This window comes from Cetorhinus maximus, chromosome 10 (assembly GCF_964194155.1).
Source record: "Cetorhinus maximus chromosome 10, sCetMax3.hap1.1, whole genome shotgun sequence".
Lineage (NCBI taxonomy): Eukaryota > Metazoa > Chordata > Chondrichthyes > Lamniformes > Cetorhinidae > Cetorhinus > Cetorhinus maximus.
Genome location: NC_135888.1, coordinates 23,104,878 through 23,121,794, shown reverse-complemented (window position 1 = coordinate 23,121,794; position 16,917 = coordinate 23,104,878). Strand labels below are relative to the sequence as shown.

The window sequence follows — 16,917 nt, the reverse complement described above, 5'->3', positions numbered from 1 at the left end:
TTCCGGACGCGCTATCTCCGCTTCCCATTGGCGCATTCGAATACTTTCAACGGATTTTCCGCGACTCCGATTGGCTGTTTCGCTGTGACCCTCCCAAGCCCGCCCCCTCCTCCGATTGTCAACCGTTAGCTTCCCTTCCGGTTTGCGGGAGCTGCTGGGTTACCATAGCAACCACATCAAATCCTTGCTGGCTGGGCCTTCTCCGAATCCCAGAAACACAACAGCACTGATAGCACCAAAACAAAAATACCTGGAAAAACTCAGCAGGTCTGGCAGCAACTGTGGAGAGGAGCACAGTTAATGTTTCGAGTCTGCATGATTCTTCAACAGAACTAAGGAAAAATAGAAAAGGGGTGAAATATAAGCTGGTTTGGGGGGGGGGTCAAGAAGAGCTGGATAGAGGACCAGTGATAGGTGGAGATAACCAAAAGATGTCACAGACAAAAGGAAAAAGAGGTGTTGAAGGTGGTGATATCATCTAAGGAATGTGCTAATTAAGGGTAGAAAGCAGGACGAGCAAGGTACAGATAACCTTAGTGGGGGTGGGGTGGGGTGAAGGAATCGAAAAAGGCTAAAAGGTAGAGATAAAACAATGGATGGAAATACATTTAAAAATAATGGAAATAGGTGGGAAAAGAAAAATCTATATAAATTATTGGGAAAATCAGAAAGGGTGTGGGGATGGAGGAGAGAGTTCATGATCTAAAATTGTTGAACTCAATATTCAGTCCGGAAGGCTGTAAAGTGCCTAGTCGGAAGATGAGATGCTGTTCCTCCAGTTTGCGTTGAGCTTCACTGGAACAATGCAGCAAGCCAAGGACGGACATGTGGGTATGAGAGCAGGGTGGAGTGTGAAATGGCAAGCGACAGGGAGGTCTGGGTAATGCTTGCGGACAGACCGAAGGTGTTCTGCAAAGCGGTCACCCAGTCTGCGTTTGGTCTCTCCAATGTAGAGGAAACTGCATTGGGAGCAACGAATGCAGTAGACTAAGTTGAGGGAAGTGCAAGTGAAATGCTGCTTCACTTGAAATGAGTGTTTGGACCCTTGGACGGTGAGGAGAAACACCAGTATAAAACACCAGTTAGATTAACAACTTGATTACTGTGTACAGTTCTGGCCACCACTTGAGGGTACAGAGATTTATTAGAATATTGCTGTGTACTTAAAACGACTCTTTGAAGTACCTGACCTCAATACTAATTTTGCATTTTACTAATATGAACGTTTGCCCTACTATAAAAGCAAAATACTGTGATACTGGAAATCTGAAACAAAAACAGAAAATGCTGGAAAAACTCAGTAGTCTTGACAGCATCTGTGGAAAGAGAAAAACAGTCGACTTTCGAGTCCGTATGATCCTTCTTCGGAGCAGGGTTTGCCCTACTATGGTGGTTTAATTTGGGGTACTGTTCTGGATCTTTTTCCTATCAATAACAAATTACATTTGTGTGCGCCTTTATGGTAGTAAAACACCCCAAGCACTTCACAGGAGCATTATCAGACAAAATTTGACACCAGACCACACAAGGAAATATTAAGATAAAAGCAAAAAACTGCGGATGCTGGAAATCCAAAACAAAAGCAAAAATACCTGGAAAAACTCAGCTGGTCTGGCAGCATCTGCAGAGAGGACCCCTGAAGGGTCATTCAGACTCGAAGCGTTAACTGTGCTCCTCTCCGCAGATGCTGCCAGACCTGCTGAGTTTTTCCATGTAGTTTTGTTTTTGTCAAGGAAATATTAAGATAGGTGACCTAAAACGTACATACATACGAATTAGGAACAGGAGCAGGCCATTTGGCCCATCGAGCCTGCTCCACCATTCCATAAGATCATGCCTGAACTACTGTGACCTCAACGTCACTTTCCTGCCTGCACTTCGATTCTTGATTAACTGAGGAGTCAATCTACCTCTGCCTTAAAAATATTCAATGATCCTGGCTCTACCACTTTCTGGGTAAGAGTTATCCACATCTCACAATCCTCAGAGAAAAAAATTCTCATCTGTGTCTTAAATCGGAGACCCCTTATTTATAAACTGTTTGTCCTAGTTCCAGTCTCTCCCACGCAGGGAAACATCCTCTCTGCATCCACACTGTCAAGTGCGCTCAGGATCTTATATGTTTTAATAAGATCACTTCTCATTCTTCTAAACTCCAATGGATACAGGCCCAACCTTTCCTTATAAGATAACTCCCTCATCCCAGGGAACATGATCAAAAGAGGTAGATTTTGATTAACATATTAAAGGATGGAGTGGTAGAGAGGTGGAGAGTTTTAGAGAGGGAATTCAGAGCTTAGGGTATAGACAGCAGAAGACATGACTGCCAAAGGTGGATATGCAAAAGGTCAGAAATGGACAGTGTAGAGATATCAAAGGGTTGAAAGGCTTATATCTCTAAATGGTCACCTCCATTCAGGGCTGAAAATCTCAAATTTCTCTAGTCTTTCCTCATAATCTAGTCCTAGGAATGAGTCTCGTGGCCCATTTGTGCACTCCTTCTGCATCTTAAATGTCCTCCTTGTATCCCAAACACAAGAATTGGACACATTATTCAAGATGTGTAGCCTGACAGGCACACTATTTTGTGTAACTGCTACTAGTATTTGTTCTTACTTTGTACTCTACTGTGGTAGCTATATCATTGTATTTGCTTTGTTCTTTGCTGTCCACCAGTGACAGGCTGTGTTGATTGTTACTTCTACTAATATCATAATTATTTCAACATCATTGTGGAGCAATTATACATCATTCAAGATGGTTCCATGAGTGTGGGCAGTCTTCAGTTTGCTTCTCCAAATGGTCATTGTTTAAATAAATTAAAAACTTGCATTTATGTTGCACCTTCATGACCTCAGGATGTCTCAAACTGCTTCACACCAAATAGTACTGAAGTCTAAGCACTGTTGCAATGTAGGAAAAGTGACAGCTGGTTTGCACACAACAAGCTCCTACAAACAGCAATGTGAGGATGACCAAATAATTTTTTAAGTGACGTTGATTGAAGGATAAATATTGGCCCAGAACACCAGGAATAACTCCTTCACTGTTCTTTGAAGAGGGTGTATGATCTTTTACACCCTGAGAATGCAGGTAAGGCCTCAGTTTAATGTCTCATCTGAAGGACGGCACCTCCAACAGTGCGGCACTCCCAGAGTACAGAACCAGTGTATCAGCTTAAATTTTTGAGCTCAAGTGTCTGGAATGGGACTTGAACCCACATCCTTCAAAGTCAGAGGCAAGAGTACCCTGAGGCACAACTGACACTATTTAATTATGTAGGCACCCAAGCCAAGCCTCATCTGATTTCACTTTGTGTCCACATTTCAACATGGTTCAGGAGGGGGTTGTCCCTCCTGGGCCCAATTGTTGCACTCCTGTTAAAGATCAGGTAGTCAGGATAAGACCAAGAACCTTTGTGGTTCTGTAATACAGTGCTTACCATTATTATTATCATTATTTTTGCCTTCTACAATCCATCAATAATCTAGTTACAGTTAATCAAATAGAACAGAGTAAAATTCGTAATACTTTTTATTAAATATTACATACACCATCCAGCTACACACATGTAGCCATGGATCCCCTCTAACCATTAAGACCTCGCCAAGGTTTGTTTGAAGAAATTCCTTTTCACCCACTCCTGTGACAAAGGTACATTTAGGAGAAAAAAATGGTCTCAAATACGCCCTGTTAGATTCTGATGTACCCGTTTTTCCCTTCAAACAGGAACTCATTTCTACTTGCCACAGAGAAGCGAAGAGGACACAACTTCAGCAAAAACCAAAATAGTTATATACAGGGAGAGGGGGAAGCACAGGAGAAAGGCAGGTTGGGGTAAACATAATAAATCTATTAAAATTATTAATTTGAAGAACTTTACCTTCCATACAACTCATCAATTCACTCTCACTCAGATAAAACAGAAATTAACCAGCCTTGCATCCAGCACCTGATCTATCAAACTTTGTTACAGATCCAAATGTCAAGATATTTCATTTCCTGCTGGCTTTTCTTAGCTTGATAACCTTGCCTCTCCCTGAGTGTGACAGCTAGAATTTACAAGCAGCTTCCTCAGTAATTTTCCTCCAACTAACCTCAGGGTTGGAGGGGGCGGGGGGAGGGAGAGAAAGAGAGGGGCAAGAGAGCGGGGAGAGAGAGAGAGATTTACATTGCATCTTTCAGGTCTTCAGGGATATTCCAAAGCACTTTACAGCCAATGAAGTACTTTTGAAACATAGTTATTGTTGTAGTAAAGGAAATGCGATAGCCAGTTTACACACAAGCTCCCACAAACACCAATGTGAAAATGACCAGGATATTCTGTCCTTAGTTTTGTTGTTGGCTTAGGAATAAATGCTGGCCCAGATACAGGTGTAACCCTTCAACAGAACTGAGAAACGAACAGCATCTAAAATCGAAACATAAAGGGAAGTGAAAAGAGTAATAATGGACATTCTACCGTTCATGTGTTTGTGTGCGTTTCCCCCTTCCCTGTTTTGTTCCTATTTAAATGCTGTTCATTTTTACCAGTTCAGATTAAGTGTTATACCTCAATCATTAACGTGTCTGTTGTCTCCATAAAGAGACTGAATCTACTTGCATTACCAGCACAGCCTGTATTTCTTTGAGATGTCTAGTTTTTATTTTGCATTTTACTTCAATGCTCACAAACATCGCACTGTTAAATGTATAACCTTTGTGGCTTTTTAAAGCTATGTTTTTAAGTGCCTTTTCAGTTGCATTTATATTTAGCACCAATACTGTGTCCCGTTATCAATGCTAAACTGTGCATGTATAAATCCACTAATAAACCTGAACTGAGTTTGAAGCAAAGCAGAGTGAGACTCCATCCACCAATTTCTTTCTGGTATCAGGTCAGTCCCTAATCCTGGATTCATGCAGCATTTAAACTACAAATGTAGCATTGCATCAAAATCTTCCTGCTGCAGTGGAAAAGCCCCCTTGATTAACCAAGGATGACTGTTGCATGGTTGCAGTTGTTAAAGCATAGCTTCTTTTCTCCATACTGATCTCACAGCACTCCATCAACATCAGGTCCTATCGTCTGTCCAACACCATTAACAGAAGAGAAATGCAATAAAAATTTCACATGATTCTCTCAATGACTCCTGCATCAATTTATTGCTCAACATCCTGTCCTTTCTTGATGTCTTCCTCCACTCTTTGATACCATGCCTTGATCTTGGTGTTTGCCATCATGTCATTGAATGCCTCCAAACCTTCCATTACCCGAAGTACCCCATAGACTGCCTGTGAAGATGGAAAAGCAAAAGAGAGAAGTGGCATTACAAGAGAAAGACTTACAGAACTGAAACGTTATACCTATCAGGAAAGCTTAACAGGCTGGAACTGTTATCCATAAGACTGAGGATGATCCTGATAGAGGTGATTAAGATTATGAAAAGGTTTGATAGGGTAGACATCAAGAAGATGTTTTCACTTGAGGGCGAGACCAGAACTAGAGCACGTAAATATAAGATAGTCATTAATAAATCTAATAGGTTAATCAAAAGAAACTTCTTTGCCCAGCAAATGATTAGAATGTGGAACTTGCTTCCACGGTTGAGGTGATGGTGTATTTAAGGGGAAGCTAGAAAAACACACAAGGGAGAAAGGAATAGAAAGATATATGGATAGGGTGAGTTGAAGAGATGTTGGAGGAGTCTCATGTGGAACATAAAAACTGGCACAGACAAGATGGGCTGAATAGCCTGTTTCTGTGCCACAAATGGAAACATATCTCTACATCTATCAAACCCTTTCATAATCTTAATCTTAAAGACCTCTATCAGATCACCCCTCAGCCTTCTCTCTTCTGGACAATAGAGCCCCAAACTGTTCTATCTTTCTTGATAGTTATAACCTCCCAGTTCTGGTATCTTGGTAAATCGCAAGAGAACCCACAATGATTAACATCTCTTACCAGGTCAGCAAGGTTGGGCATGTCCCCGCCCATGAATGGCCTGTGCTTGCCGATAGCAGCCACCCACTGGTCGGCAGCTTTGTACAGATCCTGCCGGACATCATCATGAAGATTATGTCTGGAAACCAACAAGGACAAAGGTTCAGCAAGTTCTCATAAGACACAGCACAGGAGATCCAAAAGGATGAGGGAGTTGGAGTTTGAGCCCAGACAACCAGTGGATATGACATGACAGCTTGAAGCAGCGAGAGGAATGGTAGGAAAGATTGGTCGTGTGGCATTTCCCGTGGTAATCTGGTTCCCTGTAAGATTTCTCTCTCAAATCCAATTCGGGTGTCAACGGTGCAGAGATACCACCTTAGGCCAGCGGAGTCATAGAATCTTACAGTGCAACAGGACGCCATTTCACCCATCATGCCTATGCCAGCTCTTCTGAAAGAGCTATCGAATTGGTCTGCCCTTTCCCCATAACGTTGCAGTTTTCAACCTTCAGTATTTATCCAATTCCCTTTTTGGAAGTTCCTATTGAATCTGCTTCTACATCCCTTTCAGACAGTGCTTTCGCTGGTTACTGGCCCTTCTGCTACTAGAAACAATCTTTCCTTATTTCCTTTATTTAGTATCAAAAACCTTCATGTTTTTGAACATCTCTATTAAATCTCCCCCTAACCTTCTCTGCTCTGAGGAGAGCATTCTCTAGTCCCTCCTTTACTGAAATCCATCATGCCTGCTACCATTCTAGTAAATCTCCTCTGCACCTTCTCCATGGCGTGATATCCTTCCGACCAGTCCTGGTTCCATTTCCGGTGGGCAATCTCCCACTTCCCATCCAGGTGTCTGGACTTACTAAGGAACCTTAAAGAATTAAATACACACACCTTGACTTAAGTCTCTTGCTGACAAAGAACATGGCTGCAGCTCCAAAATATTTAGCGAAAAATCCTTCAAACGCTCCAAATTTCCCCTCCCTCACAATGTAGTCGAAAGACGCCAGAGCTTCTCCAGGAGTGCGGTAGACATTGGGCGAAATGAGATGAACCAGCCAGTCATCCACCCACTTACGCCATTTCATTTCCTCCCTGATATTAAAGAAAAAACCCAGCACAGGTCAATATGGTAAAGAACATCCAACATCCATAACCAAAGTCAGCTGATCAACCTTGTAATGGGCCATGACTTAGGCAGACCGTAGGGCAGGTACAACAACAGCTAGATAATGAACTCACAGTGTCTTCCCTCCCTCCCCTGTGGAAACAGGAGTGTCACCAGCCATTTGAAGTTTGTACACAAAAGCAGCTTACATTTAGACAGCACCTTTAACAGTAGCAAAAACTTCCCAAGGTGCTTCACAGAGCGTTATCAAATAAAATTTGACATCAAGCCACATTAGGATGTAACCAAAAGCTTGGTCACAGAGGGAGCATCTTAAAAGAGGAGAAAGTGGTAGAGAAGTTTAGGGAGGGAATTCCAGAGCTTAGGGCCCAGGCAGCTGAAGACATGGCTGCTAATGGTGAAGTGATTAAAATCGAGAATGTGCTAGAGGCCAGATTGGAGGAGCACAGATAGCGCAGAAGGGTTATAGAATTGGAGGAGATTATAGAGATAGGGAAGAATGAGGCCATGGAGGGATTTGAAAAAGATAAGAATTTTAAAAATTGAGGCATTGCTTGACCGGGAGCCAATGTAGGTCAATGAGAACAGGGGGTGGATTGGTGAATGGGACAGTGCAAGTTAGGATTTAGGTAGCAGAGCTTTGAATGAGCTTGAATTTATGGACGGAGAAAGATAAGACACTGGCTAGGAGAGCATTTGAATAGTCAAGTCTGGAGGTAACAAAGGCACACTGGCATATCCATTCCACCTACCAGGACTGGACAAGAGGGCATTGGACATTATAGAAATCTATCCCAACCAGAACAGCTTATTTTTCAAAAATAACATCAGAAAAACATGATTGATTTGAAGTGTGCTTCATGGTTTACTTACTTCCTGGCCTCCTTGGTGAAGTAGTATTGCTTTTCATCCTGGTCCTCCAGCATCACCCAGTACTTGTTGTTGTATTCAACCACTTCCTTCCCCTTCTCATCTTTAGATTTCATCTCTGGATAGTATGATGCCACCTGAGTTAGGTTTTTGTGCCTGAGATTTTTAAGAAACAGCAAGTAAACAGCACGGAGAGACAAACCAGCACGTTGTATAAAATCATAGAATGATTACAAAAAGCTATTCAGCCCGTCATGTCATGACAGCTCTCTGCAAGAGCAACTCAGCTAATCCCACTCCACACCCTTTCTCCACGGCCCTGAAAATTTTCTCTCTTCAGGTGCTTATCCAATTCCCTTTTGAAAGCCACAATTGTATCTGCCTCCACCTCACTCACAGACAGGGCATTCCACATCCCAACCACATGTTGTTTAAAAAAGATTTTCCTCATGTCGCCGCTGGATCTTTTGCCAACCACCTTAAATCGGTGTCCTTTGGTTCTCAATCCCTCCGCCAACGGGAAGTTTCTCGCTACCTAGTCTGTCTAGACCTCTCATGACTTTGAACACCTCTGTCAAATCTCCCCTCAATCTTCTTTACTCTAAGGGGAACAGTCCCAGTTTCTCCAAACTATCCATGTAATTGAAGTCCCTCATCCCTGGAACCATTTTTCATGAATTTTTTTTCTGCATCTCTCTAAAGCCTTCAGATCTCTTCTGAAATTGTCGTCATCATCAGCTGTCTCTCGATTCAAGGATGACGCCTACTCAAGGTCACCAGTTCCTGCCATGAGTTTTCATGCGATTGAACAGGCCGATTCTCAATCTCCATATCTTTGGGCACATTGTGCACGATGTTCCACATGGTAGTGGGATCCAGAGAACATACTTCCTGAAGTATGTTGCTCAAATTGTACACAATATTCTTCAGCTGAGGCCACACCAAAGTTTTATAAAGGTTCATCATATCTTCCTTGCTATCATACTCTGTGCTTCTACTTATAAAGCCCAGGATCCCGTATGCCTTTTTGACCACTTTCTCAATCTGCCCTACCACCTTCAATATATCCGCAGAACCCTCTGCTCCTAAGTCCCTTCAGAATTGTACCCTTTATTATATATTGCCTCTCCTCATTCTCCCTACAAAATGCATCACTTCGCACTTTTGTGCATTAAATTTTATCTGCCTCATGTCCGTCCATTCCACCAACCTATGCCCTCTTGAAGTTTATCACTATCCTCCTCACAGTTCGCAATACCTCCAACTCTTTGTTTTGTAAATTGAAACCCACATACATGTCAACAGTTCCAGTATTCACAACTAACAATTCTTTAAAAAAAACCAATGTCAGAGCTTTCAAACAGCTAGTCCACACCAGTAATTGCTCATCCACCCGGTAGATGATCAGAGGTGTACCATGGCAGGGCAGGAGGTGTGAAGAGAAGAGGTCGATCATAGAAGGCCAACCTCTCCCAAAGTGGTGGGGCGACAACTCAAGAGGGACCCCAAGTCACCATCTGTCTCCTAACACTAGGCTCACATACCGATGTGGGTACAAGGGCCTGGGGTTTCCTCTCAGTTGCACTGTTTTTTTTTAATGCAATTTGTCTAAAATTGGCCAAACCAGCAAGCTGTATCAAGCACAACTCAAGTTTCCAAGATCTTTTACGCTAGGTTAAAAAATATTTTGCTAGAAGCTGCCCTTGCCTTTAAAACTGGTCATACCTCCTGATGAAATTAATTGCCATTAAGAGTTTATGCTAGTTGCACTTGTTTACAGGCCTTCATGGAGGGTCTAAAAATTAAGCTAATTCTTCTGGGTGCAAGGACACCATTTGTGAGTTTTAAAGCTTTGAGTATCATTTTAATCTAAGAAACTGACCTCTGTATCCCAATATAACTAGCAAATGGTTCTATGTTGTTCTTTTAAAGTCATTTTCAGTTATTTAAAATAGGTTACTCAGAAGTGGCAGACCAGACAATCTGAGTAAAATTCTTATTTTTTGTGAGAAACACATTTTCAGCTGTATTAAATCACACTACACCAGGTTACCACTCTAATTTTAAAGCTTTTTTTTTCACAAAGTTACAAAATGCTGCCCAATTGCACTGGCTCATGGCAGATTTTTGTGTTCAGTGATAAGCAAATCAGTTTGAACAGAAACTTATGGGGAAGAAAAAAAAACACTTCTCAAGCCGGGTGCAATTTGCAACTGGATTGCCGATTGCGGCCAAAGTGAAAAATCCAAGACAAAGTGAGGGGAGGTGGACCAAAAACAAAAATAGCTGGAAAAACTCAGCAGGTCTGACAGCATCTGCGGAGAGGAGCACAGTTAACGTTTCGAGTCCGTATGACTCTTCATCAGAGTTTCAGGGGAGGTGGAATTGTGTTCACAATCGGCTATGCACTTGTACACTAATTTTAACTGTGCCACCAACGAGGAGCTCATCAATCAGCCACTTACCCACAAGAGGTAAGGCAAGGAAGGGGAGAGAAAAATTAGGCTGCTTTCACTTAATTTCCAGGAACCGTTACATGATGGTACTGGCCAAAGCCAGGATAATATGCTACCCTCTAAATCGATGGACCTGAATGGCTCATAAAGCAATACACTTGAAGAGCAGAGCTCTGCTTTTTCTCATTCCTATTTTTGAAAAGAAAAAAAAAAATCCTTGGAATCTTTTGGGCTCTTCAGCAACAGGTAAAAACTGAGGGGAATAGTAGAAATTGAACAATCCTACAAAATGGACAAAAAACCGTGTTTGGGTGATTGTGGGTTTGTGACAGAGAGCAGGAGGGAATGGGTTTTAAGAGGGACATGAGATTGCGACTAAGTGTGCAATAATGGAAGAGTCTGGTCTGTGAGTGAGAGGGAAAAAGAAGAGTGGATGTGTCCCTAAGTTAACGAAGGAGTGTGCACGCATGTGTGTGTAAAAATGCAAGTGTACACGCGTAAGTGGATATGTTTGAGCAAAAGGTATAAGTGTGCCACAAGCACCCTTAACAGCTGAACACAGGGGAGGAAGAGAAAATTCATGTTTCTGGAAAAATTAGTGACTTTTGGAGTTCAAATAAAAAACAAAAAACATCTTTATAATTATAGGATAAGGAGATCTCAAGCAAAAAGGTGAAAAGTTTGAAATAAAATTAATAACCAGAGGGGGAAAATGGGAATCCTTTCGACAAAAGAAAATGAAGAAACTAAAAGCTCTGTTCAAAAAGAGAATCTAAACTTCACAAAGCAAAAAACTTTGGAAATAAATATCCAAATGAGTGTCAGTAGCCACGTCAGATTTACCTGGACAGTAAAAATGTCTTTACAGCGCTGATGATAACTGAGGAATCATTGATTTGCTGAAAAAAAGGAAACTAAATTAGTTCAAAGCTGCTTATCCCACACTTAATTCACAAACATCCAACTCTATGTCTTTATTCCAATACGCCCATTTCATTCACTTCTCAAATTTCAGGTTTAAACTAATTTATACTAAATTGGGCAGTGAGAGAGGTGGAGAAGTTGGGTGAAGAGGAAGAGGGGATGGGGAAAAGAGAAAGATGGGGGTAAGAATAGAGAGATGAAGGGAGATTGAAGGAGAGGAAGAGGAAAGGGAGGAGAAACAGCAAGTGAGAATACGGAGAGACACACATGGATAACACTTCATCACAGCTCTAAAATGTCCTAAATTTCTTTGCGTGCAATTAAGTAATCTGACATTTAAAGATGGCAAATGTGGCAGCTTTTTGTTCACAGCAAGATCCCAATGAGCTGATTGATTGAATGTTAGGGAAGAGTCGGGAAAAACGCCATGCTCTGCTATAAAGAGTTTCATGTGACCTTAAACGTCCATTTGAAACAGGGCAGCAGCAGATGGTTTAAACCCTCATTGGAAAGTCAGTACCTCATGCAATGCAGCACTCCCTCGCTACTGCATTCAAGTGCCAACCTAAATTATATGCTGCAGTCACCATCCTGAAAGGGTTCCAACAGATTTCCACATTCTGAAGCCACTACCTAATCATAGCCAAATAAATACTGTGGCTACAAGAGCAGGCCCGAGGCTAGTAATTGTGTGATGAGTAACCCATCTCCTGACTCCCCAAAGCCTGTCCACCATCTACAACGCACAAGTCAGGAGTGTGATGGAATACTCCCCACTTGCCTGGATGAGTGCAGCTCCCACAACACTCAAGAAGCTTGACACTGTCCAGAATAAAGCAGCCTGCTTGACTGGCACCACATCCACAAATATTCACTCCCTCCACCACCAACACACAGTAGCAGCAGTGTGTACCATCTACAAGATGCACTGCAGGAATTCACCAAGGTTCCTTAGTCAGCACCTTCCAAACTCATAACCACTACCATCTAGAAGGACAAGGGGCAGCAGATAGATAGGAACACCAGAACCCTCCAAGTCACTCACCATCCTGACTTGGAAGTATATCGCCATTCCTTCACTGTCAAAATCCTGGAACTCCCTTCCTAACAGCACTGTGGGTGTACCTACACCACGTGGACTGCAGCGGTTCAAGACGGCAACTCACCGCCACCTTCTCAAGGGCAACTAGGGATGGGCAATAAATGCTGGCCCAGCCAGCGAAGCCCACATCCCGTGAGTGAATTTAAAAAAAATCTTTGCAAAGATTTTGCTTCCTAATTTATATCACTAAAGTGGAAATACAAAAGTAAATTTTACATTTATTTCATGAATATTATTTCATGCTCTACATTTAGAATTTGTGCCCATTTTGATGTAGCTTGCGCAAACTCACCACTATCTCACCATCGTCCCCGATCAGAATCGGAACCTTCCGGTAGCTGGAAAATTTGAGCTCCTTGCGTAAGACTGGGTTGACCTCCACAATCTTGTAGGGCAGCGAGTGGAAATCGAGGAATGCCCGGACTTTGCTGCAGAATGGACAGGTCTTGTACTGGTACAGAGTGAGCGACAGGTCAGCAGTGGACTTCTGCAGCAAAGCAAACACACAGAGGGAAGAGAAAAGAGGTTTCAACCACACCTGGAGAGCTGAACTACAATCCCTTTGCTGCCCATGCCCCCCACTCCATCACCGATCCTCAACTAGTATCACTAATACAAATGACCCTGTCATCATCACTTTGCGGTTTGTGCGCAAATTGGCTACCGCATTTTCTACACGACAACAGTGTAGGAAACTACCACACTACACTTCAAAACTACTCCATTGGATGTAAGAAGCTTTGGGGTATCCTGAAATTGTGAACGGTGCTATATAAATGCAGGTCTTACTTTATTTCAAAATTCCAGTTCAGTGGACCCTCCCGCTTGTTCTTTTTTATCATTCAGAACTGACCCAACAGTGAAGTGCATTTGTTTAAGTGCCTATCTGTATCTGACCCGGGTGCATTGAACTAGGCGGAGGGAGGGAGGAAAGACTGGCATTTATATAGCACATTTTATGGCTTCAGGTTGATTAAAAGCACTTTTCAGCCAATGTAGTACCTCAAAAAGTGCTCAGTTGAAGTGTATTCACTGTTGTAATGTAGGCAACATGGCAGCCAATTGGCACACAGCAAGGTCCCAGAAGGGGCAATGTGATAATGACCAGATACTCTTTAGTGATGTCAGCTGAAGATAAATATTGAACAAGCCCTGTGGGGAATACCCCTGCTTTTCTTCAAAATAGTTGCCATGGGATCTTTTAAATCCACCTAAAAGGTAGGCGAGGCTTTGGTTTACCACATCATCTGAAAGTGCACTTCAGACAGTACAGCACTTCCTCAGCACTGTCAGCCTGAATTAGGTGCTCAAATCCTGAGCATGGGGCTTGAACCACAACTTTCTGACTCAAAGTAAGAACCTGGTCATCAGGTGTGAGGCACTCTCGCTGTTGCTGTACGTGGCGCAGGTCTGGCCCATTCCAGACTCCTGCGCGATGGCGATCACCCGAGCCATCTTTCGCTTTATCTGGAGGTCGAAAATGGATCGTGTCCGCAGGGACGCGATGTACAAGCCTCTAGATAAAGGGGGAAAAAACGTGCCCAACATCGCCTTCATACTGATGGCCACCTTTGTGTGTGGCTGCATCAAGCGGTGCGTAGACCCTCAGTACGCAAACACCAAGTGTCACTACGTGCTGAGGTTCTACCTGTCCCCGGTGTTGTGAAGGATGGGTCTGGCCACGCTGCCGCAGAACGCTCCAAGTAGTTGTACCGTGTTGTACCACCTGTCCCTCGTGGAAAAATTTATGCAGAGAAACAGCTTTGACCACAAGTCCATCAGGCAGTGGTCGGCACGTAACGTCCTAGAGGCCCTGCGAGAAAAGGAGAGGGTGGATCCTGTGAGATGGTTCTCCAAGCAGACTGTCAAAGTCATTTGGCAGAATGCCTCATCACCAGAACTTTCCAACAAGCACCAAGACGTAACTTGGCTGGTGGTGAGAAAGGCCCTCCCCGTCAGATCCTTCCTACATGCCAGGAGTCTCACCCCCTTGGCACGTTACCCTCGAGGTGGCTGTGGTGGGGACGAGACCGTTGTTCACCTCCTTGCAGATTGTGCCTTTGCAAAGAAGGTCTGGAGAGAGATGCAGTGGTTTCTGTCGAGGTTCATCCCGAGCAGTTCTGTGACACAGGACTCTGTGCTCTACAGGCTGTTCCCAGGGATACACACCGAGACAAACATTAACTGCAGCTGGAGGATCATCAACTCGGTGAAAGACGCTCTTTGGTCTGCCCGAAACTTGTTGGTCTTCCAGTGCAAAGAGTTGTCCCCGACCGAGTGTTGCAGACTGGCACATTCCAAAGTCCAGGACTACGTGCTGAGGGATGCACTAAAGCTTGGGGCAGCCGCCGCAAAGGCGCAATGGGCAAGGGTCACTGTCTAAGACCTTTCTGCCACAGAGCACCGAGGGACTGGGAACTGTTTAGAGCCCCTCGGGCTGTACAGCTCAAAATGAATGTTTGCAAATGATTGTAATATTCATTTATTGTATTGATGCACCTCGTGATACATGTTGTAAAAGTTGAACCTGATTGTACCTTTGTGATGGTGATTTTGAAATGGTTTGGTATGTTTTTCCAGATATTTTATGAATAAAGTATATTTTTCCAAAAAAAAACTTTCTGACTCAAAGACAAGTGTGCAATCAACTGAGCCCATCTGACGCTGGTCTATAATTATACTGTTGGCACTGACTACCTCCTGGAAGTGAATTTCATACCAATTGGCTTCAGTGTGCTCAAGCATCAGATTAGGTAAATCACTTTTATGTCACTGTGCACCCAAAATTCCATTACGCTGAAATATTGAAGCAGTATGAACACATCATTATTGCGATCACAGAACAATAATTCATCAGCCCACTGCACCTGTGCCAGTGTTATTTTTCACTGTTCCCTGAGCATGCTCCTGCTTACTTCCACCACCTTTTTAACACCTATTCTTCAAGCAACCATCCAAATCCCTTTTACTTTGAAGACTGACAAGAATGTTGGAGTTACGATGCAGATCAGCCATTATCTAACTGAATGATGGAACAGGCTCAAAGGGCTGAATGGCCTCCACCTGTTCCTATGTTCCTCTGGGAATATGCTACATAACTTCACGATGATGAAAATTCACACCACAATATAAAAAGACTTGTGGTTTATATAGTGCTTGACATACAATGAATGACCTTGAAATTTAAGGAGTGTTAAGCAGGCAAATATAAAAATATTGCCTTGTTAATACATTATCATTGTTAGACAGCAACATAAGTAAAAAGTATTTAAGGCTATCACTGCCTTTGGAAACTTAGAACAGGGGAATTATTTTACATCTTTAAGAGGTGTCTCCCATATGGACAAGTTTGAAATGTACTGTGAAATTGAAAGTTATAATGTTATGGCACGGACAATTGTACGTTATTTTTTTTTAAATAAAAAAAAGTTCTTTCAGCCACATTTGTCCAAAATAAACTGCATCATCATACTTTTGCAGATAACATTCGACACAACTAAAGGCATTTAAGCTGAGAGTTTGAAAGCAGATCACTGCAAAGTAATGCAAAAAAGACAAAAGGGAGCACACTGCGTTGGACTTAACGTTATGCCACAAAATCAGTGCAGATTTACCCCACCCCACACCAGCCCAACATAAGGAATGCCATGAGAAACTGACAAGAAATGCAAACCTTACTATCTACCTGCAAATAAAGTTACTGGGACCGCACTGGAGCCCCCTGATATCCTCTTTTTTTGTCCTGTTTAATCGCGGTTTACCTTCGTGTATGGCTGCTCGGCATGATGCTGCTCTTGCTGCAGGTAGTGCTTGAGCGTGTGGTACAATCCCAGGGTCCCACCCAGCACCAATGCAAAGCTCAGGGCAGAGCTGCCAACTTTCAGGCGCCCCGCCAACTTCTCCCTCAAACCTCTGTCCTGCCCGTAGAACCTGCTGCCAGGCTGCAGCACCAGGACCTGCCAGCTGCAAGCCCTGTTGCAAGCAACAAGCCGGGCACAAAGCCTCCCCACTCTCACATAGGAAGCTGCCATCTTTACCTTACATAACTTGAGTCACCCTGGTCTTCTTAAAGGTGGACACCACTGATTTACAGTGAGTTCCCCTCCCCCCGCACTTCCAAACATCATCTTCCTATTTCAACTAGACATCCTTTTTGATCATGTATACCCCCAGCCCTCCACCCCCCCCCCCCTCCAAAAATACTAAAACTGACGGCGAATTTAATTTTGGTTGTACAACGTAAATTATCGGCTCACACTCCACGATCGCTGTTCAGAACTTCGCATCAAAACACGTTCCCCCAAAACAGTTCAAACCAACATTTGCCTCTTTCAATCCACTAGTGTTGTCATCTCAACAAACCTAACAAAAGTGCCCCCCCCCTTTTTTTTTTAAAGATGGAACAGTCACTAAATCAGGCAAAAAAAAAAGAAAATGAATCAAATCGTATTCTTATGAACATTTGCTATCTCACAAAATAGGAAATAGTTGCAGGAGCAGGCCAT

General features: G+C 43.0%; 1 protein-coding gene across 1 annotated transcript; it reads right to left on the bottom strand.

The window, feature by feature from the left end:
• Positions 1-3,516: 3,516 nt before the first annotated feature.
• ptgesl (prostaglandin E synthase 2-like) lies at positions 3,517-16,464 on the bottom strand. The gene is made up of 7 exons (XM_078550144.1): positions 16,174-16,464; positions 12,705-12,899; positions 11,230-11,285; positions 7,934-8,086; positions 6,826-7,026; positions 5,948-6,065; positions 3,517-5,274 (listed from the first exon to the last, which is right to left on the bottom strand). The coding sequence occupies exons 1-7, from the start codon at positions 16,441-16,443 to the stop codon at positions 5,143-5,145; spliced, it is 1,125 nt and encodes a 374-aa protein (XP_078406270.1). The 5' UTR covers positions 16,444-16,464; the 3' UTR covers positions 3,517-5,142.
• Positions 16,465-16,917: the final 453 nt, after the last annotated feature.

Excerpts from the sequence above, each read along its gene's own strand:
- ptgesl (XM_078550144.1), bottom strand. The coding sequence starts at position 16,443 with ATGGCAGCTTCCTATGTGAGAGTGGGGAGGCTTTGTGCCCGGCTTGTT. Across the intron at positions 8,087-11,229 it reads AAGACATTTTTACTGTCCAG|GCACAAAAACCTAACTCAGG; the intron begins GTAAATCTGACG and ends TAAAAATCTCAG. Across the intron at positions 7,027-7,933 it reads TTCACCAAGGAGGCCAGGAA|GGAGGAAATGAAATGGCGTA; the intron begins GTAAGTAAACCA and ends CTTTAATATCAG.